The following is a 24106-nucleotide window of genomic DNA, read 5'->3' as shown; positions in this document are numbered from 1 at the left end:
AATATGAACAAGAACAGAGTTAGTCATTGTTCTTAAAGTTGTCTAAACTGCATTTAAGTTTCATCAGCTGTTTTTATGAGCAATGAAATTTCATTTAAGTAGTGTCAAGTAAAATGGCAGCATTTACTAAGTCTCTGCTCTTTTGCTATAATGTGAAACCTTTTAAAAGCTAGCTCCCATTAGGAGGCAAGGTGCTACTTCTCTTCTTCTGTCCTATAAGAGGACAGGAGGGTCTGACTCTTCACAAAAGTATTACTACTTTTTGTTTGATTTAGCTTTCAGAGCTAACTTGCTGCAAGGTTAAGTGCCAGCATCAGCAGAGTGCGCTTAGCTTTATGTTGGCAGCTGGGTCCTTGGTCAGCCTGGTGGTAATGTTAAACTTGTCCTTGATAAGAATAACAAAAATGTCTGCATCAAAAGTGCCAGTTTTAATGGATTTTTAGATGATGACAAAAACCAGAATTTATTTACTTTTTCTTTCTAGAGTCCTCATGGAGATGCGGTAGGATTCCTAGATCTTCATCAGTGATGCTTGGCTCCCTTGGAACGGATCTGGTGAGAGAGCGAACACAGTTGGAAAGAAGAACAGATCTATCTGTTAATAACCTAGTGGATCCCAGCTACAGTAACAGTGACTTTTCACCTTCAACATGTATGTTCTGTATAAATGAAAGCTTGTAAACTTACAGTTTGTATGGGTTTTAGTTTTTTAACATGCTCATAGGATCACAGAATTATTTGGTTTGGAAGGGACCATTTGTTCCATCCCTTGCCATGGGCAGGGACACCTTCCACTATCCCAGTTTGTTCCAAGCCCCATCCAGGGACTTCCAGGGATGGAGCATCCAAAACTTCTCTGGGCCTGTTCTTTTAATATTTTATTCAAAACACAAACATAAGATATATTCTAAAATGTCCTTTTAAATAAAGTTGGTTGGTCACTTTCCATGTGTTGACCAAACCATCAAAGGTTATATAAATGGTCTAGCTTGTAGATGCATTTAGTCATGTGAAAGTGATGTTAGTAACTCTCTGATTGGTCAGTAAAGCTCTTTTCTTGTTTGTCTTAAAATCTCTTTGTATTTAGGTATGGGAAGAGAAATAATGTTGATTTGATCCAGGAAACTTTTTTTCTTAAAGGTGCACATTATTTCCTTTTATTTGGGTTCTCAAATGATTATTAGGGAAAACTGCTAGACTGCTGAAAATAAAAATTAATAAATGCACTTCACATTAAGTGAGAGACTTGTCCCATGGCAACTGCTAGGACTAGTAAGGACTTATGCACTGTCATTTTCACTTCCTGTTCAGTGTTGTGAACTTCTAGAGCTGTCTCAAGGGAAGTTCACCATTAGTCTTGATCTGCAGCTTTTTCCAGATGCATTAGTGATCTTTTGTAATGCAGAAGTTAAAAAAAAAAAAAAAGCCATGTTTCTAAGTATATAAGATCAGCAGAAAATAGTAAAGCTACTTATTTCAGAATTCGTCCTGTAGTCTTGCCTTGACAGAAGAGTGTATTTTAATGTCATTGTACTGTAAGCCCCTTTTTAGTAAGGGGGCAGTTCGACGACTACACCTGGTAGAACCTAATGGGAGAAGTGGATTGGTGAGCAACCTTGCTTTGTACTGTCTATGCTGCATTTCTAACAGTAGTACTGCTATTGAGTGCATTAAAAATAACTCCTGTGTTCCCTTATGTGTAATCCAAAGCATATGGTAGATGGTTGGTTTGTTAGCTGGAATCTGCCAGATAAATAAAGCTCATCTTCAGAAGTAAATGGTGTTTGCAATGCGGAAACCATTAAAAAAAAGTCACCAAAACTACAAAGATTAAAGTTTTAAAATTGAGAATACGTAGAGAGCTTCTGTTTCCTACCTTCATCTATCCATGCTTGTTCCTCCTTCCCCCTTTTCCCACCCACAACCCCCCAGTGCAGCCATTTGAGGAAGGAGACTAGCCCCTCAGCTGCTTTATGTGAACTACAGTTCATCTACAGTGGAGTTCTTCTCAATGTGTTGACATGATCAGACAGTATTTACAGAAGATATGCTTGTAAAAATGATAAAATGGTTTGGGTTGGAAGGGACCTTTAAGGTCCCCTAGTCCAATCCCCCTGCAGTGAACAGGGACATCTTCAGCTAGGACAGGTTGCCTAGAGCCCTGTTGAATCTCACCTTAAATGTTTCCTGATGTGTTGGAGTACATCTTGTCATAGTATTTTCCTCTGCTTTTCTGCAACAGATCTTCAAGACAGGCCTGCCTCTTCATATGCCGAGGGAGCAAGACCAAAAGAGAACTCATTAAGCACTTTGAGGCTGAATGTACCCATGAACCGCCAGTTGCCTTCTGATCATCAGCCGTCTTTTTTCGACAGAGACTCTAACATGAGCTCTTCAAGATCCAGCTATTCTTCAAGACAAAGGAGAAATGAATTGGAATCTCCGCAGAGGAATGTGCAGTCAGCATTTTCTCTTAATGCCATTAGAGATGAAGCCCATTCCTCAAGTGGTTCTGAAAGGGTTTTATCTTCTCAGAGGTCACTGAATGACTCTGCAGCTGACAGTGAAGGGAGGCGCACAACCAGACAGTTGCTATCTCGTTTAGCATCTAGTATGTCATCTACATTTTTCTCCCGAAGGTCTAGCCAGGACCCATTGCATACAAGATCGTTAGGCTCTGAACAGTCAACGGTGGTCCCAAGAGTTCAAGCTACTACTCTGTCAAGGAGTAATGGAGCTGCATCTCCTGAAGTTCCAGGACTTCAGTCATCCGAAGCTTCTCAGGGGTTTAGTTTTCTTGGACGAAGATGGGGTTTATCAGGAGTTTCACAGAATCGCAGCTCTGATTCTGATGGGGAAAGTTACAGACCAGACACTGAAAACAGGAGCACAGGATCCTGGTTGTCATCTTCTTTGAGGAACAGATGTACACCTCTCTTCTCCAGAAGAAGAAGAGAAGGAAGAGATGAATCCACAAGGATCTCTACCTCTGATACAACTGCTAGGTCACAACATGTCTTTAGAGGGAGAGGGTCAGGTGAGGAGACCTTTCTTGAAGCATCAGATAACCCTTATCAAGCTTCTGTTAGCAGGCCAACACCTGCAGTATCTGTTATTTCTACAGCCTCCCCACCAGATTCAGCCCCCAGGGGAAGAAGTTCAGGAATTCTGCCTGGTTCTCTCTTTCGCTTTGCAGTACCTCCAACATTAGGAAGCAGTCTGTCTGACAATCTTATGATAACGGTAGATATTATTCCTTCTGGCTGGAATCAGTCTGATGGACAAGAAAGTGGCAAGTCTAAAATGCAACCTTCAAGAGATCCAGAAAGACTCCAGAAAATTAAAGAAAGGTAAGTTAGCATGTTCTTTTGCAATAGTAAAAAATGTACCTATTTTGTCCTGAGAGGGCTTTCTGCAATCTTGATTTAAAAAGGGTACTTTCCTTTAGAGGAGGTGGCAATTCAGTGCCCTGTCACCCGTATTCTCACTTTTGTCTTTAAAGAAACTAGTTTTAATTCTCATAGATTTGAGAGCAGTTTGATAAGTGGAATTTTCATTCTAAAATATCCTACATTAAATGTCACAGCATTTGTTGGTATTCCATCCTATTCAGCCTGCTTTTAGAAGATTCTGAAGATGAGGAGGGTGACTTATGCAGAATCTGTCAGATGTCCTCTGCAAGTTCTGACAACCTTTTAATACAGCCATGCAAATGCACTGGAAGTCTGCAGTATGTTCACCAGGAGTGCATGAAAAAATGGCTGCAGTCGAAGATAAATTCAGGTAAAGCAAACTCTAGACCAGGGTAGGCTTCCAGTTATACAGGGAGGTTTATCAGAAGCATTGTACTTGGTGAGGTATTTAGTTGAAAAGCAAGCAAAAGTGGGAACAAACAGTAGTATGGTGCTTCCAGGCTTTTTGTGTCTGTGCAGCTTCTCAGGTGAGTAGTTCCAAGTACTGCATTTCTTGTTTAGAGAACTACATTTTTTGGGGTTGTCTAAGATGCTAGACAAAATAACATTGCAGAAGTAGGTGTTGAATTACTCTGCCACCACTCAGTGGTACCACTTTGTTCCCCACACTTCCTTATTGAAATGGTTGTGCTTTTTTTAGGACTTCTATAGCTGAGCTAACTTTTAGCAGTGATAGGAATTTACAACTCCAGAAATGAGTTTGAATTATAACTAGACTTGAATATGTTAATTTTTTTTAAAGATGCTAATTCCTGTTCAAGGCACTTTGAAATTGCTTGATCAAAATTTACTTAGAAGTGCGTATATAGTTCTTTAAGAAACACTTCAGACAGTGCATACTGTAGAAAAAATTTTTAACAGATTGATTGACCGGTTTGTAACTGTTATCTGCAGTATTCATAAGACTTAAAAGTAGGTGGCTTGATAGAAGATGTGAAATACTTTGTACCAAAGGAAGGTGCTAGTATCTGACTTTATTACTCTCCACCAGAGGAAACACATCAGAGTAGGGATGTTTTAAAAGCCTTAGCCTGCAGAATAAATTAAATTGAATTATTAAACTATATATAGAGACGTAAGTCCACTATCAGCTTTATCAACTTACTTTATTCATCTTGTTGCTTATGGAGGAGTTTGTTTTAAAACCGGTACTTAAGACAAAATGTTACTTAACAATAACTTTATTCTGGTATGTTTATTCTTTCTTTAGTGTGTAATTGGATTAAACAGTAAAATTGAGAAAGCCCAAAAGCAATTATTTGCCAGAATTGCAGGAAGAGGTGTATTATATCCAGCGTGAATGTGAGGCAAAAGAGGTGCAGCTGGATGGAGAATAAACATTCTACAGAGTTGAAATTCTGACAGTAGCAGATGTTATCACATTCCTATTAGAGGCTTTCTTTTCTTTTAACATTGCTCTGCAAAGTAAAGCAAATAAAATTACGTAGAATTTTTAATGTTTATATGAGTGTGTCTTACGTTATAGATTGTTGAAACTTGACACTGAGTTCTCCCCTTGCCTGCTTCCCCACCAGGTTCTTCTTTGGAAGCAGTGACAACTTGTGAATTGTGCAAGGAAAAGTTGCATCTTAATCTGGAAGACTTTGACATTCATGAACTCTATAGGGCACGTGCAAATGAACAAGTTAGTATATTTTACCTAATTTGGTAAGTGTTGCTTTAGTGGTGGGAGGGCAGTCTTTGGAGAAGCCAAATGCATCTCCATTTCAGAAGGACTGTTATACATATAAAGTAATGTTAATGTGGAAGAGATTTTTCTCCTCAATATTCCAACTACCACTACCTTCCTGCTATGCTTCCTAGAGCTGAGCTTTGAGTAAGTTTAATATATCTCTTCTCTTACTTGCATATATGTCCATCTAGTTTTGTAATCCAGTGTGTCTGGATTGCACACTGTCACATAGATGCAGTGTGAATTCTGGCATGATTAGATTGAATTTCACGTTAAGTCAGGAGTTACCATCACTTTTAGCTGTTTTTGAACCCAGCAGTTGTTTTAAACATAAGATTACAAGCTTCTTTTAGAGTGGTAGATACTAACCTCTGTTCTAGCAGTTTCTAACTGCTCCTGCAAATCATTTCCTAGCTTAAAAATATTCAAAGGCACATTGGTATTACTCTTGTTATGTATAATGGATTATGTTAGAACTACTGCATTGTGTAGTATTTAAAAATGAGTAAATTACACAAAGCTGTTGTTTTTGATGAACTTTATTCAGAGGGTTTTCCCCTATTCTCTGGGAATGTGTTCTGATGATATACAAAGACTAACAATACTAGCCTGCCTCAGATGTTTAAAGAAAATATTGAGTGACATCAATTTTGGGGCAAAATATCTGCCTCTAATTTTTTAATTATTTAAAGTAAGTTCTTACCCTAGTACTCTAATTCCTATCAATTTGGGCAGTCTCTGAAAAGTCTTTCTCAAGAGTGCCATCGTCTTGTTTTAGTACAACAGTACTATATGAAGTATAAATAGTTTTTCAGCAGCATAAATTTTTTAGTATTACATTCTCCTAATTCTTTTGGAGCAACTAGAGATAAATCTATAATGATTCCATTAAAATCTGATTGTTCTACTTGAATCATATATGCAGATGTATTACTGACATTCTGAGTGTTTCTTTTGATCTCTTTTAAGGCAGACTATGAATTTATCAGCTCTGGTCTCTACCTTGTAGTGTTGTTACACTTATGCGAGCAGCGCTTTTCTGATATGTTAGGAACTGCAAATGAGGCCAGCACACGTGTCAGAGTAAGTATGCAGTGATTTTCTGGCAGGAATTGCTTACACAGAGAGCTTGGAGGCAGATTGTTACCTCGAGTGACCTAGGAGCTAGATACCCAATAAACACACATTTTAAACAAATATAAGTCTAAAATGGGCTGTGCTTGTCAGTGCACCGTGTTTGGTTAGAAACTGAAGGTAGTACATAATTGCAGGTACTCTGCTACAGAATGCTTTTTATCAATGTTGTTGGTAATTCATTAGTTAGCATGCATGTTGTCATGATTATTGTGAATTTATGCAAAACTGAAAGGTTAACCTCTTTCTCTGCCAAACATGCAGTTAAGAATGCTGGACTACCTGATCAGTTATATTTTTCTCATTATGCAAGTCTGTATTGCAACGGTCTAGAACTTGCAATGCTTGTCTGCCGGAATACACCTAAATGTGCACTGGAATATTAACATTCTGCAACAGCCCATAACTGTAGCATGATTTCTGTGGCATTAGTCCAAACTCTTATTAGTTGCATTCGACTGCATTCTTGTCACTTGAAAGGCCTGGTGTAGGAACCCTTACCAGTAAGAGATCAGCATACAGAGTTCTTTCTGTACAGTGATTCACTCATTAATACAGTATTCTATGTGTTTATTTGATACTAGATCAGTAATCAGTGCTCTTAGTCCACTGAGCTGCTAAAATCCAATTATTTTTAATTTTTTTGCTTACATACGAAGGAGTGACAGCATTAAGCTTATCCAGTGCATATGGGAATGGTTGACTGCAGGCAGGTACTAGGTCTTTGGGAAAGAGGCAGGACTGTGCTCTGTCTAATCTCTTAGTGTATTAGAACAGTGCTCCTGTTTTCTGTACACATGTAATGTAGGGCTTGTATTCCATGGTCCAGTCTCTGCTACAGGTGTAGAGGTATAAAAGGCACATGATCTAATAGCATCCAGCACAAGTTACTACCTGAAGTAGTATTGCTGAAGATGTATTTACTAGTTTCCCATCAGAGGAAGCATTACATACTTCGGTGTGTGACGCTGCATTTTAAACCAGTGAGACCACCAATGCTAATGTTTGATATCAAGCAAATAAGTAAGCTATGGAAACTCTTTTTATCTGCTGTGTCTCAATATCTAGACTTGTAACTTGAAGCAGTGCTGCAAATTGGTAGTGACAAAAGAAAACCACTTGGTTGAGACTTTATTCCTAGGCATTTTGGCTTTGGGTTTTGATACCCTGTGCTTCTAACATTCAAAGCATCACTGTTGCCTAATAGTAATCCTGCTCTTAAGATTTGAATTGTAAACAAAAACTTTAAATGTGGTTATGCATTTTTCGTGAACCACATCCAGTCAGAGGGTTCTGTTTTGTCATATTAGTTGTGAATTAAATGAAATGTATTTAACTAATGCAAGTCCTTACCGTGATTGTTTTTCTGCATTACAGTTTTTAGGAATGGTTTTCATTAAATTGACACTTGTTTATGTTTGCTGCTTTCAAAATTGATGTGTTTTACAGACTGTAGAACATGAAGATGATGCCACAAGCTGCTACCACAAACATTTTACAGCAGAAGTAACTGTGCAATAGCAATTTGAAGTCTAGTGTGTGTGGATTTATATTAAATTTTGCATTGTTGTTTGTAAGTTGGGCAAATGGGTTAGGATAACCGAGATCTGTCATGAATCTTTGGAATGTAAAAAATGAAGAAAACTTTGCTAACTTGTTGCAAATTTCTGCAGATAACTTTGCAACTTTTAAACTACTTTCTCTCTGCCTTGTTTCTAGTTTATTAACCTTGCAAGAACTCTTCAGGCACATATGGAAGATATTGAAAGTAGGTGCTTCCCCTCTTTCCCTCTTCTCCCATTAGATCAACTCAAAGCTAATGAGTACAATTCTCCTTGCCAAGAGTCATAATACTGAATGAACATCATTACTGAAAACCTTACTCAGCAGTGCTTTTTCCATCATCAGTGGAATTGTTCTGAGGGGGAACTGATTTTAATTCTCCATGATTAATTTTCCAATAGCGCAGAGTTGTTTAAACCACAGAAGTGTTATCTGCAATCAGTTAAAAATTCCTTACTAGTTACAGTTTGGTTATTGTAGTTCTGGTAATTCATAATTACAGGATAAATGGTAACCTTCAGGTTGTTGCCTTTTACAAGAGTCTTAGCAGGAGAGAAACATTTAGAATTGAATTTTATTACATTTAAATTAGACAGTTGTATTGCCATTTTTCTTTCCTTTTTTTTTTTTTTTCTTGCCCTCTTCTCGCCTTGTTTTTTTCCATCTATACACACTTTTTGGTTGTGTGGGTTCCTTGATCAGGACCTTGTGAATGAAGTCTAAAGGTTGCCAATTTTGGCGAAGGATTAGCCTACTTTCCATCTCATGGCTTTTTTTAGTGTTTAAATTCAAAACTATATGCTGATACATCTAAATTTCTGGTAAATATAACCTGGATCTATTTATGGGCATGTTGAATAGGCAGTAGAAGGGTACTTGATCTACTCTTTTTTTTTCCTAATGTATACATGTGAGTGTCTGTCTACTGTATATGGGTTTGCAGTACACAGGATGCATTTGGAATACTATAAAGAATGGGAGTGTGCTTTCTGTGAAACAGGGAGTTCTGGTTCAAGATTATTATTTCTGCATTCAGAGCCATCAAAGGTGGACTTGATTTCTGAATTTATTCCTAAGTTATGTGCATCCTTACTAGAGGAAAAAAAATAATGAGTGTCATTTTACTCCTTAATTCAGTCTATATGTGATTCAGCCTTTAACTTACAGGTGAGGAATACTGAGTTCTAGTTTTCTTATTGATGCACTTCAGTTACATTTCTCTTCTAAGAACTGAGGAAGCAAGGAAGTCAGACTTTTCTTCTTTCTTTGTTCAGGGATGGAAAAAGTTACTCCAATATAAATACTTCCTTTGCCTGCAGACTTTGCTTAAGAGGACACACTAAATTCCTGTTACAGACAAGCTAGCATTATGCAAACCTAATGTAGGTGTGGGAACTGACCTTCCCATCACAGTTGACAAGTGTGTATTTGTCTTTCAACTCACCTTGCAATGACAAAATTCTGTGCTTCTGTGGGCTTTGTGTTCATCTTGCATATGCTGAAAGGACAGGAATGGAGAGAGGAGCTGTTTCCAAGTAGCCCCAGGTTGCATTAAACAGCATATATGTATATGTATATATATGCATATGAAAATTTAAGAGCTTTTGTTTAGAGTGCTGAATCTTTCTAGGTATTTTAGTATCCAAATTGTGAGTAATTTCTTTCCCTTATGTTGGGTGCTGCTGTCATGGACTGAGTCTATCTTCCTGTGACTACTGCTGGAATTAGCCACTCTTAACTACTCCATAAAAGTTAAATCTCTGGCATGCTTGAGTTTTCTTCCTCTTATTTTGAGGAAGAAAGTTTTGATTTGAAAATGCGGTATTTTTCTGACATGAGATACATTTAAGAATGAAGCTATATGATTACAGAAGGTTTGGGTGGGTATTACAGTCTGCTGTTTAATATTCTAAAATCACCTTTATTTCCTCCACTCATCCTAAAGTGCTTTAATTTTACACATTTTTGTCAAGGCTTCTGATTACACTGTGTTGTTCCAACAGCTTCTGAAGATGATTCTGAAGACTGATGCTTTCATACTGCAAGAAGCAAACAGAATTGCTGCAGAAATGCTGAACTGGCAAGAGCAACGTCAACACGCATTTGTTTTATTCCTCTCCTTAGTAAAATGCGCATTGAATATTACTGTCGTTTTTGAAGCATTGTTGAATTCAAAATCAACTGCTGCACAGTGGAGCTCAGTGGTCTTGAGAACTACTCAGCAAGTGTGAGGATTAGATACATAGAAAGCAACTTCCCTTTTTAAATTATGCGGATGTTGAGCTTTGTGTTGGAAGACATCAGATTCCGGATATTTAAGGAAGCTCTATCTCCCTTTTTCTTCTTACTGTAGTCAGACTTCTGGTTTTGTCTTACCGAGTTTTGCTCCTGTACTGGCACTAAGTGGTTATAGTGGGTTTCAGGGGGAGGGTGGGGATACCCGTGTACTTAAATAGGTTTTGTTTGGCTGTTCTTAAATGCCTCTTTTGCCGCATCATATAACTGATTGCTTCCATTGTTAATGAATGAATGGGAGGATAAGATAAGCAAGATGCTGTAGAGATTGTTTGGGTTTTGGCTTATTTAAAGATAATTATTTAACTCAAAAAGCAATAAGAACTTGCAGTGGTCTTTTAATACTTGGCGATGGCTTTTTTTATGTACCAGTTTGGAAATCTGAGATTATATTTGATATCATGTGGCTGTTCCGTTACGGAATATTGCAGGTGTAAACTCTTACATTTCAGCATTCCTAGCAGATATGCAACTTGACAAAGACCTAAAGTTGTTTAGTTTAATCAGACTTTTTTTAGATCCCACCTTCACTGTTAAAAGCTCTGGTTATCAATATGTTTTCTAGTGTTGTCACTTCTTTATAAATAAAGACAAAAGAGGTATGCATCTCTGCTGGTACTGTCCATTTTATTTAAATGTGGATATCTACCAGAACTTACACTTGAAAACATAGAAAGCTGTAGTCTGGGGTATATCTTTACAAATGTTTATAAATTCTTACCCAGCTATTTAAGATTGTTCTGACCATTTTGGATTGAAATCCTTTCTATAAATGGTGGTTCAATAAATTCTTATACATGTATTGGAACTGTATTTCCTACAGATATGTGTTAGTTTTGTAAGTACCATAGTAACAGTGTATCTGCAAAGAGTGCAGTATGTTGAAATGCCATGAGTTCAGTTTGTTGTTACAGTATGTAAAGCTCTAACTTGTGCAGATGGAAGGATGTGCCTTACCAGCTGAAATAGACTTGTGATTTTTAGAGTTAACTTTGCTAGCATTACATGAGTTGGCCTGTTATCCTTAAGACTCAAAAGAAAATTGAATGCTAAGGAAATGGCAATTTCTATGCCCATTCTAGTAACTTCAGGGATTCGGTGCCAACTTTTACAATTACTATTTGGTAATTAGTTGAAATACAGCTCTGGGACATCAAACTGAAAAGCAAAGGTCCAGGCATATGTGAAGAAGTTTCTAAGTCATTTCTGAAGACGGTGAAGTCTATAATGAATGTTCAATCCTTGCTAAGTTAGATGGTACAACTTAGTAAAATGTCATACAGTGAAGCAGTCAGTATTTCATATGCACTCAATGCATTTAGGGCTAAAAACATGGGTTCTGATACCCTAATAAATTGATGGCTTGAAGGATATTTTAAATTTTTTTTCATCAGTCTTTGTAACAAACACCATTCCATGAAGGTAAGCAATGTAAGGAGCTCACGTACAAATGCGGTTAAAACAATACATATGTTTGGTGTCCTACAGCCTTGTTGAGCTTCAGTGCAAATGAAGGAGTGACAAGGGGAGAATACCACAGTGGAACTGGTGAAGAGTAGAGGGTCTGAATGCACCTTTTGGGAAGAGTGCTGCCACCAGACCGAGCTACCTCCTCAGAGGACAGCTGCCGTGTAGCCCTGATGCCCCACAGCTTTAGAGCGGTAGGGCCTGAGAGCAGCCAAATTAGTTGTCCTCTGTCTCTGTGGTGTGAGATCTCTGTCCATGCACCTCTTTGTGCAATAGGTTGTGAGTCCATGGAAGTGGATTTTAAGCCAGCTCAGAACTCCAGCCCACTACTTTGCTTCATTGTACTTCAGTGCCCTCAGAGACTTGGAAAACTGATGCCTGTGCCAATCACTCTGGGGTCCTGCAGCTCAAGGACTGCCTTGGGACTGAAAATTACAGTGGCAGTGAATATTAGTGTATGGCACAGTTGTAAGAGCAGCCCTGAAAATGCAATCTTTGCTTCTTGCCAGGCACCCATGTTACTCCTCAGCATGTTTCCAAGCGAGATGGGTGTCCCATAACCTAGGGACAGGGTGGACAAGTGTCAGGTGGGTCACAAACCCTTCTCTCGGAGCAGCGCGCTGTTCCTGGGCGCTCCTGAGCACAGTTGCGCTGAAAAGCATCCCTGAATGTATGTGGGTGGGAAGGGCTGGGGTCTGGAGGGGCCAAGCACCACCTCAGAGAAGAACTGATTTGTTCTGGGGGTCACATCCCAGTTAACACGTACAAGTTTGACAGAATTTTCTTTCAGTCATGCCAGGTGGTACTTGAGCACCAAATACCCACAGAGAACTTAGTGAGGTTCTGTGGGGTTGGCAAATCCTGGTCCAAGCCCAACTGATGCCCCTGTGACTCCTCTGTGACTTTCCTCAAGGAGCTGGTAGAACTGTGCAATATTTGCCACCAGAGCTTCATTCCTGAAGAAGCTTTATCTGGAAAATGCATCCATTTCCTACTTAACAGCGCAGTCCTCTCTCCCTGATCTCGGAAAGAGCTGCCCACAGCCACGGAAACCACCTTCCTCTCCTGATCACCTCACTGTCCTAAAAACACTGTGACAGAAGCCAGGTGGTCCATGCAGGGACAGTGTCTCTTCTCTTTAGGGTCAGTGGAAAAGGGCAGAAGCACCTACAGAGCTTCAATGCCTCTCTTGAGGCAAAAAAATCCAAAAAACCCCCCCAAAACCCCCAAAACCAAGCCCCACAAAAAATACTCAACCCCTCAAAAACCTCTCAGAATAAAAAAAATCCACTAAAAAATCCCCAAAACTTTGAAAAATCCTTAAAAATACCCTAAATCAAGCTTTAAGACCCTCCAAAGCACCCCAAAACCCCTTTAAACACTGAAAAAAAAAAACAAAGAAAAGAACCTGAAAAGCCCCAAAATTCCACTTTAAAACCTCACAAAACTCCTTTAAAACCCAAAGAAAACCCATCCCCCCCCAAAAATATTAAAAAACCCTCAAAGTCCCACTCAAAAATAAAATCCTTAAAAATCCCAGAAAAACTAAAAAAAAAAAAAACCAAACCAAAATTAAAAAAAAATAAATTCCCTCCAAAAACTTTAAAAAAATCCATTAGAAATTCCCTAAAGGCTCTCCAAAAAAAAAAAAAAAAAAAACCAAACCCAAAAGCCCCTTTAAAACCCCTAAAATAAATTCCTAAAAAGAACTTCAAAAACCCCCAAATTCCCATTGAAAACCCTCCCAGAAAAACCTTTCAAAACCCCCCAAAGAACCAGGAAACCCCTTTTAAGACTGCAAAATTTCTCCAAAAACCTCCTTTAAAAATCCCTTTAAAAAAAACAAAAAAACAAAAAAACCAAACCCGTTTAAGATCCGTTAAAAACAACCCACAAAAGACCCCCCCACAAGCCCCAGTATTCCACAAAAAAAAAACCCAAATCCGCTGTAAATAAGGGTAATGTTTGGCTATCGATCGCTCTGGATTCGCGTGTTAATGCCCGCCGATCGATCGCTCCGGGCTCGACTGCTGCTGCCTGCTCAGGCACCCTGAACCTGACCGCGCCCCCGGGGCTGCCTGACTGCCGGAGGTGTCACGTGGCCGCGCCCTCCGATTTACAACGGGGTGTTGGGGGGGGGAGTTCGGGTTTTTTCTGCGGAATTTTGGGGCTTTTTTTAAAAAAATGGTTTTGAAAAGCTTCTTTTTTAATTTTAAAGGAGTTTTTTTGGAGGAATTTTGGCGGTTTTAAAGGGGTTTTGTGTTATTTTGGGGTGTTTTAAAAGGTTTTCTGGGGAGAGTTTCAAATGGGAATTTTGGGGCTTTTTTAGGTTCTTTTTAGGGGTTTTTAAACAGCTTTTGTGTTTTTTTAGAGGGTCTTTAAGGTTGTTTTAGGGTATTTTTAGAGATTTTTAAAAGTGGTTTTTTGTTTATGTTTTTTTTGTTTTGGTTTGGTTTTTGGTTTTGGGGTTTTTTTTTTTTTTGGATGGGTTTTGGGAGCCATATACAGTGGAATTTGGGGGCTTTTGGGTGTTTTTTTAGTTTGGGTTTTTTGCGGTTTTTAAAGGGGTTTTGGGATGCTTTGAAGGCTTTTTAAAGTTGTTTTTAGGGTATTTCTAGGGATTTGAAAAAGTTTTTGGGGATTTTTTTAGAAAGTTTTTTTGATTCTCAGAGGTTTTTGAGGGTTTTTGGGGGAATTTTTGGGTTTTTTTTGGTTTTGGGTGAGTTGGGGTTTTGGGAGGTTTTGGTTTTTTGTGGATGTTTTTGTGGTTTCTTTGGGGGTTTTTTCCTTCTTTTTGGCCTTTTTTTTTTTTTTTTTTTTTTTGGCTGGGGTTTTTTTCCACTTTTTTCCCCCAAAATTTCCCTCCCCAGGTCTGTTTTTTCCAGCGTCGCTACAAGGAGATGCTGGAGGGCACCGAGACAGTGACGAACCTTTGTGCGAGGAAGCAACTGCTGAACAGTGTGGCTTTGTAGTGGGAACTTGTCGCTTTTCCCTTGTCAATTTTACCTTGCCGCTCCCTCCCTGGTGCCCCCAGAAAAAAATGGGGGCTATGAGGACTAAAAAAAAATAAAATTGAGGGGAGTGATTCCTCTTCCGTTATTGTGTGTGTTTAAACTGCGGGAAATAGCCCTCCAGCTGTGATTTAAAGGGGACTGACAGACACGGGCGAGTGCGAACCGTGCAGAGCCGAGCAGTGCCGGAGCGGCGGCAGGAACCGAGCCCGTTTCGACCGCCCCGGAGGGGGCTCGGAGGCCGCCTGGGCCCGGTGCCAGCCCCGCTGGGCGGGCAGGGGCGGGCGCAGTTCTCCCGGCGCAGCCCCCGCCTGGCGGAGGAGCCGCCTGAGGAGCGGCTTTAGCCCCGGGGACCGCCCGGCCCCGCCCAGCACCGCCCCTCGCCCCGCCCGGCCCCGCCCAGCACCGCTCCTCGCCCCGCCCAGAACCAACCGACCCCGCCCCTCGCCCCGCCCGGCCCCGCCCAGCACCGCCCCTCGCCCCGCCCAGAACCAACCGGCACCGCCCCTCGCCCTGCCCGGCACCGCCCGGCACCGCCCCTCACTCCGCCCCGCCCCGCCCGGCACTATTTCTCCCAAAACTGGGGTGGAGCAGTGGTGGGGGTGGTTGGGTTTGGTCTGGATCTTTTATTCTTTATGCAGTTTCTAAAGCCTGTTGTACAATTCACTGTCCAGTATCTTTCTAACAAAAGAAGGCCGGGGAGACCGAGCAAAGGAGCGGCCTCGGGCTGGAAAGGGGCAGGAGAAAGGCAAAGGGACCTGCCTGGGGTCACTGTAGGCAGCAGAATGGACCCTTGGGTGACCAGTGGAAGTGAGGAATGGGTCTGAGTTCACCTACAGGGAAAGAAGGAGGGGATGTTTTGGAGGGAAAAGCTGAGGCAATGAGTTCACTCACCCTGGCACAAGTTGTGTTTGTACAAAGTGGGGCCAGAGTTGAAGGTCAATCCAAAGCTAACCCCACTTGACCTCTGAATTCCAGAATAGTCTGTGAGCACACAAAGCAAGGGACTGTTAGGAAAAATAAGACAGCACTGCCATTCTGGACCTCTGCATGATATTCACACAGATATTCCCTTTCAAGGAGTGAAACGGAACAAAAGGTATAAAAGAAATGTAATTCCAAGAGGGAAAATAATCTGCAAAAGACAAGTCCCCGTGGGTCTGGATGCTGATCCCTATTGCTGGTCCATGACAGCATCTGACAGGTCAGATTTCAAGCTGTTTTATATAACAGGAAACTCGTTTTTTCCTTCTTGTGGGCAGGATCATTGGCTTTGCAGGGGTGAAGGCACTGCACATTTTCCACCTAGGAAAAGAGTTAGGGAACTATTTTAAAACATAGTCCTGGAGGCAAACAGCTTGGCTTGATATTTCTGTGTGGAAATAGAAGAATAGCTCTTCTGATTTTTCTCTGATCTTTCTCCCACAGCTGTTTCTGTGTTCCTGACATGTCTTTAGGTCAGGGACGTGTGGCTCGGAGCTCAGGAGCTGGATATGTTACTGACCCACCTCAGGTTGTTCTGCACTAGTGCAGGTGATGAATTGCAGGATGGCTTGGGAACTCGGAAACAAGGAGGAGAAACTATTACATCTCTTTGTAAAAAGATTTGGCTACGTCAGAGCATTAATTCAGGGAACTAACACTTCATCTTTAACATTCTGTGCTCTGCCATCCTCACTGTGAGCCCTGAAAGTCTCCTGAGCTGTTCTCATACAGATCTAACTTGTTTGGTCAAAAAAATCTTATTTTTGTTTGGACAAAAAGATTTTATTACTGTGTGCAAAGTCATGGGGAAGATTTATTCAACATCTCTCAGTGGGACATTAAAGCTCCGCTTTCCCTTTTCTTGAACAGTCTGAGACACAATATTACTTTATATCATTTTTATTACAGGCTTTTTTAACTTTTTGAAGAACCAGAAAGACTGTTTGTGCATATGTGCACAAATATGTACATTGAGCCAAGGTGGCTGGAGAGGTTAAGTTATCCTGCAGGGCTTTGACTGTTCTCCTACCTTTTTTTCAGTTGCAGGTGAATTCCATCTGAGGCAGAGGGACCATCCCGGCCGGGGAGACTCACCAGAGAAGGTCAGTCACAGTTTGCCTTTGCAGGGGGACAGGAAATGATGAGTGTGTTACAGCACTTTGCTTTGTCTCTTTCTTAGGAATTAAAGCTGGATATCTGCAGTGAAGTTGAAGCGTGCAAGGTGAGCACTGATCTGTTTACAGAAGCAGCTGCTTTTGCCGAGGTCTCACTTTCTGCTGCAAATCTAAGTATCCATTGCTGTTTGTTTTCTTTTATTAAGGTGAGATGTCCTCACTGACCTGGCAACAGACTCTGTTCCCTCCTCCTGCAAGCTCTCCAGGTGTATTACAGCAGACTCTGAGGAACCCTCAGCCTTTTCCTCTTTGGAGGCGCCACCCGGGCAGCTTTTGGCACCGGCCGAGCCATCGCGGTGAGTCGGAGTTTGGGGGGCGGAGCGTGGGTCCGGTCCAGTTTCAGCCCTGCCACATCACCTTGTCTCCTCTTATTGCAGGTATATCCTGGTGAGATGGCATCAGACCCTAACAGAGGCCACATTCCCCGAGGTCCCGGGCGTTCTCAGGAGACGGTGAGTACCGGAGTCATTTGGTTCTGGTCCATCTGTTGCTAGGAGGATACACTGATGTTTAATTTTCTTTTTTGTAGCTGACTAAGAGAATATCTCCACCACAAGGATTTGTTTCCAGCACCAATGGATTTCATCAGACGATCTACCTAAAGGTAAGGAGCCAGCGGTCGGGAAAAGGGGAAAAAATCTTTATCTGCGGGGGCAATTAGAAGCTAGGTTAGAGGTCAGTCCCATAGCGGGAGGGGCCCCTCAGAAGCCAAGGGACCGGGTTTCTCCTCGGCCTCACCAGAGCCTCGGCAGGGCAGTTCCGACAAGCACGCCGTTTCCCCCCGCTTCGCGTCGTCAGCCTTTTTTTCGCGTCTCAGCCGTCCCGGATATTTTCTCCCCGGGAGCCCGCCTTTCAGCTCGGAGCCATCGCCACGGTCCCTCGGCGGCCCTTCCTTCCTCCGAGCTTCCAGAGCGTCCTCCTCACAGCTTCAGAACCGACTCGCCTCAAGGCGTCACGGTCCATCGTCACGCACTTACATCGCTTTGTACACGTCACTTATTTTGCCACGCCTTGTATCTGATGTGATGTTGCTCACTTTGCTGTGCCTTGTACATGATGTGATGTTGCTCACTTTGCTGTGCCTTGTACATGATGTGATGTTGCTCACTTTGCTGTGCCTTGTAAATGTTGCTTCTGCTCGGAGCTGCCCTGCCCTGGCACACAGTTAGGTAGTCACAGTTAGGTAGAGTAGCTATGAAACTTGATTGTTGGTCTCTTTTCCATGGGATTTTGGGTAGGAAATGTCTGAGGTTATCTCCTAATTCAGCTAAACCTTCATTGACCTCCTCCCATTGTCTCACAGGTACCCCAGGCAGATAGCCGTCTCCGCAGCTGCCGCCGCCGCCACTATTCCCGGAGTCTCCGGTTCAACGTAGAAGACCAGCAGCCGGAAGATGCGTCCAAGCGTCCTCTTCAGCGTAGCTTTTCGGGTAAGGATTGCAGTCAGCTAAAGAGCGTGTGACCGTTTGTCTGTTTGCGAGAGTTTGCGTGGGTCTGCCGCCGCTTGAGACGGCCAGAGCGAGCGCGTGTGCCGAGCGGGTCTAACCTTGCATGCATGTCTTTTCCTTTTCAGCATTTTCAATTAATTTTTACACTTAGAATAAAAAATCCCCAGCCGGGTTGTTTTTTTTTTTTCCCCCCGGCTGGGTTTTTTTTTCCTCGGTCCCGGCCGGTCTGCGAGGCGACGTTCATCGCCAAAGTTCGGGCGCAGACCGACCAGGGCCCGGGGTTTTCGTCAGGCAGGGCGATTTTTCCCGAGGCTCCCGGGAACCGAGTTCCCGAGGAGCGCGGCGAGTGCGGTTCAGCAGAGTGCTTGAGACGAGAGCGAGGGTGCATTTGCGTGCCGAAGGGTTCTAACCTTGCTTGCATTTCTTTTGCCTTTCAGGTTTTTCAATTAATTTTTGCATTTAGAAGAAAAAATCCCCAGCAGATCGACCAGGACCCGGGGTTTTCTTCGGGTGGGACGATTTTCCCGAGGCTCCCGGGAACCAGGAGAGCGACGGCGAGTCGCAGGTAAGCATAAGGATTAGCGTGCGGCAGATGAGAGGTTTTTCCGTGTGCAGATTGTCCTTTGGATATCCTGTATAAATAAAGCAAACCGAGGCGAGCGGTCCTGGAATAGGAGGATGGATATATTGCGTTAATATGTATTTGGCTCGCAGTCGATGGTATTGTTGTGCATTTGCTGCTGCATTTCCCTGTATTGCTCTGTATGTAAGTTTGCATGTAACATCATGTATATGGATTGTATTTGTAATTCAATTTGTATCTGTACTTGCCTTTGTATACATTGTTTGGCTGTATTTTGATGAAGTGTAATTAAAAAAAAAAAATCATTCAATAAAGTTCCACCCCGACCCTAATAAAGATATCCCCCCGCTTCTCCCCACGTACCCCTCCCCGGCTCCTGTCTTTATTTATTTTCCTCACTCTTTCTCTCTTTACCTTTCAGTCTATTTCTGACTTTGGTTTTCTAAGTCCTCTCTAACTCTACTTTCCTCTATTTTTCCTATTTATTTCCTTCTCCACCTTTGTTTCCCTGTTTCTCTCTGCTTCTCTGTCTTTTCTCTCTCTCCCTCTCTGCTTCTCTCTCTTCTTCTCTTTGCTTCTCTCTCTTCTTCTCTTTGCTTCTCTCTCTTTGCTTCTCTCTCTTTGCTTCTCTCTCTTTGCTTCTCTCTTCTTCTCTTTGCTTCTCTCTCTTCTTCTCTTTGCTTCTCTCTCTTCTTCTCTTTGCTTCTCTCTCTTTGCTTCTCTCTCTTTGCTTCTCTCTCTTTGCTTCTCTCTCTTTGCTTCTCTCTCTTTGCTTCTCTCTCTTTGCTTCTCTTTGCTTCTCTCTCTTCTTCTCTTTGCTTCTCTCTCTTCTTCTCTTTGCTTCTCTCTCTTCTTCTCTTTGCTTCTCTCTCTTTGCTTCTCTCTCTTCTTCTCTTTGCTTCTCTCTCTTCTTCTCTTTGCTTCTCTCTCTTTGCTTCTCTAACTTTCTTTTCCTTTATAGCTTTAAAAAAGCAGCAGTAGAAACTTTCAGGCTCCCTGGGAGTAAATTAAAAAAAACATTAAAACAAATAAAAACAATTTACTCCCCGGGAGCCTGAAACTTTCTACTGCTGCACCAGACTTATAGTTTTTATTCTTTTTATATATACTATATAGGGCCCCTAATTAGCCCTTACCGAGGAGGTCCAGGCCCCCCTAGCCCCACCCCCTACAGGTACCACATACCTGGGATGGATCAGCCCCCACCCTACCCCATCCCTGCAGGTGCCACCACCCACCTGAGGGCTGAATACACTAGGGCCAGGACCACACCCACATGACAGGGAGGGAGGACCCCCCCATGCGCCGCCGCCGCCCCCCCCCCCCCAGGCAGGGCTACACCACGCCCACCCACCCATGTAGGGGGTCCCTGCGGGCACTCAGCCACACAGTTGGCACCATGCCAACCCTAATTATCACCCCATCCCTAAACACCCACCCCCTAATTCGCACCCCATCCCTAAACACCCACCCCCTAATTAGCACCCCATCCCCAAACACCCACCCCTAATTAGCACCCCATTCCCCAAACACCCACCCCTAATTAACACCCCTCCCTAACCCTAACACCCACCCCTAATTATCACCCCTCCCTAACCCTAACACCCACCTCTAATTAGCACCCCTCAATAACCCTAGCACCCACCCCTACTTCACACCCACCCCTAACTCTACACTTAGGGTGATGGTGTTAGGGTGACGGTGTTAAAGTCAGGGTTAGGGGTCAGGGGTCAAGGGTCAGGGGTCAAAGGTCAAAGGTCAAAGGTCAAAGATCAGGGGTCAAGGGTCAAATATCAGAGTCAGGGTGTCAAAGGTGAAGGGTCAAAGGTCAAAAGGTCAAAGGTCAAAAATCAAAGGTCAGAGGTCAAGGGTTAAGGATAAAAGGCCAAAGGTCAGGTGTCAAGGGTCAAAGGTCAAAGGTCAAAGGTCAAGGGCCAAAAATCAGGGGGTCAAAGGTCAAAGGTCAAGGGTCAAAAGGCAGGGGGTCAAAGGTCAAAGGTCAAAGGTCAAGGGTCATGGGGGTCAAAGGTCAAAGGTCATGGGGTCAAAGGTCAAAGGTCAAGGGTCATAAGGTCAAAGGTCAAGGGTCATGAGTCAAAGGTCAGGGGTCAAGGGTCATGGGTCAAAGGTCAAATGTCACAGGTCATAAGGTCAAAGGTCAAAGGTCAAAGGTTAGGGGGTCAAAGGTCAAGGGTCATGGGGTCAAAGGTCAGGGGTCAAAGGTCAAGGGGCATAGGGGGTCAAAGGTCAAGGGTCATGGGGTCAAAAATCAAAGGTCAAAGGTCAAAGGTCAAAGGTCATGGGGTCAAAGATCAAAAGTCAAATGTCAGAGGTCATGGGGTCAAACGACAAAGGTCAAAGGACAGGGGTCAAAGGTCAAAGGTCAGAGGTCAAAGGTTATGGGGTCAAGGGTCATGGGGTAAAAGGTCATGGGTCATGGGTCAAAGGTCAAAGGTCACGGGGGTCAAAGGTCAAAGGTCAAAAGTCAGGGATCAAAGGTCAGGGGTCAAAGGTCAAAGGTCAGGGGGTCAAGGTCAAAGATCAAAGGTCATGGGGTCAAAGATCAAAGGTCATGGGGTCAAAGGTCAAAGGTCAAGGGTCATGGGGGTCAAAGGTCAAAGGTCAAGGGTCAAAGGTCATGGGGTCAAAGGTCAAGGGTCAAAGGTCAAAGGTCTTAAGTCAAAGGTCATGTGGTCAAAGGTCAAAGGTCAAAGGTCACGGGGTCAAAGGTCAGTGGTCAAGGGTCAAAGGTCAAGGGTCAAAGGTCAAAGGTCAGGGGTCATAAAATCAAAGGTCATAGGGTCAAAGGTCAAAGGTCATGGGGGTCAAAAATCAAGGGTCAAAGGTCAGGGGTCAAAGGTCATGGGTCATGGGTCAAAGGTCATGGGGTCAAAGGTCAAAGGTCAAAAGTCAGGGGTCAAAGGTCAGGATCATGGGTCAAAGGTCATGGGGTCAAAGGTCAAAGGTCATGGGGTCAAAGGTCAAAGGTCAAAGGTCAAAGGTCACAGGGGTCAAAGGTCACGGGGTCAAAGGTCAGGGGTCAAAGGTCAAGGGGTCAAAGGTCATGGGGTCAAAGGTCAAAGGTCAGGGGGTCAAAGGTCAAAGGTCATGGGGTCAAAGGTCATGGGATCAAAGGTCAAAGGTCACGGGGTCAAAGGTCAAAGGTCATGGGGTCATAAGGTCAAAGGTCATGGGGTCAAAGGTCAAAGGTCATGGGGTCAAAGGTCAGGGGTCAAAGGTCATGGGGGTCAAAGGTCAAGGGTCATGGGGTCAAAGGTCAAGGGTCATGGGGTCAAAGGTCAAGGGTCAAAGGTCAGGAGTCAAGGGTCATGGGGGTCAAAGGTCAAAGGTCAAAAATCAGGGGTCAAAGGTCAGAGGTCATGGGTCAAAGGTCAAAGCTCATAAGGTCAAAGGTCAAAGGTCATGGGGTCAAAGGTCAAAGGTCATGGGGTCAAAGGTCAGGGGTCAAAAAATCAAGGGTCATGGGTCAAAGGTCATGGGGTCAAAGGTCACAGGTCAAAGGTCAAGGTCACGGGGTCAAAGGTCAAAGGTCATGGGGTCAAAGGTCAACGGTCATGGGGTCAAAGGTCATGGGGTCAAAGGTCATGGGGTTAAAGGTCAAGGGTCAAAGGTCAGGGGTCAAAGGTCATAAGGTCAAAGGTCAAGTGTCATGGGGTCAAAGGTCAAAGGTCAGGGGGTCAAAGGTCAGGGTTCGTGGGTCATGGGGTCAAAGATCATGGGGTCAAAGATCATGGGGTCAAAGGTCAAGGGTCAAAGGTCAGGAGTCAAGGGTCATAAGGTCAAAGGTCAGGGGGTCAAAGGTCAAGGGTCAAAGGTCAGGGGTCAAAGGTCAGGGGTCAAAGGTCAAAGGTCATGGGGTCAAAGGTCAGGGGTCAGGGGTCATGGGTCAAAGGTCAAAGGTCATGGGGTCAAAGGTCAAAGGTCAAGGGGTCAAAGGTCATGGGGTCAAAGGTCAAAGGTCAAAGGTCATGGGGTCAAAGGTCAAGGGTCAAAGGTCATGGGTCATGGGTCAAAGGTCAAAGGTCATGGGGTCAAAGGTCAAAGGTCGGGGGTCATGGGTCCACGGTCAAAGGTCATGGGGTCAAAGGTCAAAGGTCATGGGGTCAAGGGTCAAAGGTCAGCGGTCAGAGATCAAAGGTCAAAGGTCATGGGATCAAGGGACAAAGGTCATGGGGTCAAAGGTCAAAGGTCATGGGGTCAAAGGTCAAAGATCATGGGGTCAAAGGTCATGGGGTCAAAGGTCATGGGGTCAAAGGTCATGGGGTCAAAGGTCATGGGTCAAAGATCATAAGGTCAAAGGTCAAGGGTCATGGGGTCAAAGGTCAAAGGTCAGGGGGTCAAAGGTCAGGGTTCATGGGTCAAAGGTCAGGGGTCAAAGGTCAAAGGTCATGGGGTCAAAGGTCAGGAGTCAAGGGTCATGGGGTCAAAGGTCAAAGGTCATGGGGTCAAAGGTCATGGGTCAAAGGTCAGGGGGCCAAAGGTCAAGGGTCAAAGGTCAAGGGTCATGGGGTCAAGGGTCATGGGGTCAAGGGTCATGGGGTCAAAGGTCAAAGGCCAGGGGTCAAAGGTCAGGGGTCATGGGTCAAAGGTCAAAGGTCATGGGGTCAAAGGTCATGGGGTCAAAGGTCATGGTGTTAAAGGTCAAAGGTCAAGGGGTCAAAGGTCAAAGGTCATGGGGTCAAAGGTCAAAGGTCATGGAGTCAAAGGTCAAGGGCCAAAGGTCGAAGGTCGTGGGGTCAAAGGTCAGGGGTCAAAGGTCAGGGGTCAAAAGTCATGGGTCATGGGTCAAAGGTCAAAGGTCAAAGGTCAAGGGTCAAAGGTCATGGGGTCAAAGGTCAAAGGTCATGGGGTCAAAGGTCAAAGGTCATGGGGTCAAGGGTCAATGGTCAGGGGTCAGAGATCAAAGGTCAAAGGTCATGGGATCAAGGGACAAAGGTCATGGGGTCAAAGGTCAAAGGTCATGGGGTCAAAGGTCAAAGGTCATGGGGTCAAAGGTCAAGGGTCAAAGGTCATGGGGTCAAAGGTCAAAGGTCAGGGGGTCAAAGGTCAGGGGTCATGGGTCAAAGGTCATGGGGTTAAAGGTCATGGGGTCAAAGGTCAAAGGTCAAAGGCCATGGGGTCAAAGGCCATGGGGTCAAAGGTCAAGGGTCAAAGGTCAGGAGTCAAGGGTCATGGGGTCAAAGGTCAAAGGTCATGGGGTCAAAGGTCAAGGGTCAAAGGTCAGGGGATCAAAGGTCATGGGTCAAAGCTCATAAGGTC

General features: G+C 43.5%; 1 protein-coding gene across 6 annotated transcripts; it reads left to right on the top strand.

The window, feature by feature from the left end:
* The first annotated feature begins 452 nt into the window (after positions 1 to 452).
* On the top strand, positions 453 to 10764 carry MARCHF7 (membrane associated ring-CH-type finger 7). Of its 6 annotated transcripts, none has more exons than XR_013774825.1 (7): positions 453 to 652; positions 2243 to 3350; positions 3614 to 3783; positions 5009 to 5118; positions 6140 to 6249; positions 8020 to 8068; positions 9867 to 10764. XR_013774825.1 is itself a non-coding variant. In XM_079310449.1 (7 exons), the coding sequence occupies exons 1-7, from the start codon at positions 529 to 531 to the stop codon at positions 9890 to 9892; spliced, it is 1701 nt and encodes a 566-aa protein (XP_079166575.1). In that variant the 5' UTR covers positions 453 to 528; the 3' UTR covers positions 9893 to 10764. The 6 variants fall into 6 exon arrangements, 4 of the variants coding, with proteins under 4 accessions (XP_079166575.1, XP_079166573.1, XP_079166574.1 ...); XM_079310449.1 differs by having other exon boundaries at positions 6136 to 6249; XR_013774824.1 differs by lacking the exon at positions 8020 to 8068.
* Positions 10765 to 24106: the final 13342 nt, after the last annotated feature.

The sequence above is a fragment of the Erithacus rubecula genome (assembly GCF_903797595.1).
Source record: "Erithacus rubecula genome assembly, chromosome: 8".
Taxonomy (NCBI): Eukaryota; Metazoa; Chordata; class Aves; order Passeriformes; family Muscicapidae; genus Erithacus; species Erithacus rubecula.
This window is presented reverse-complemented; position numbering and strand designations above follow the sequence as displayed.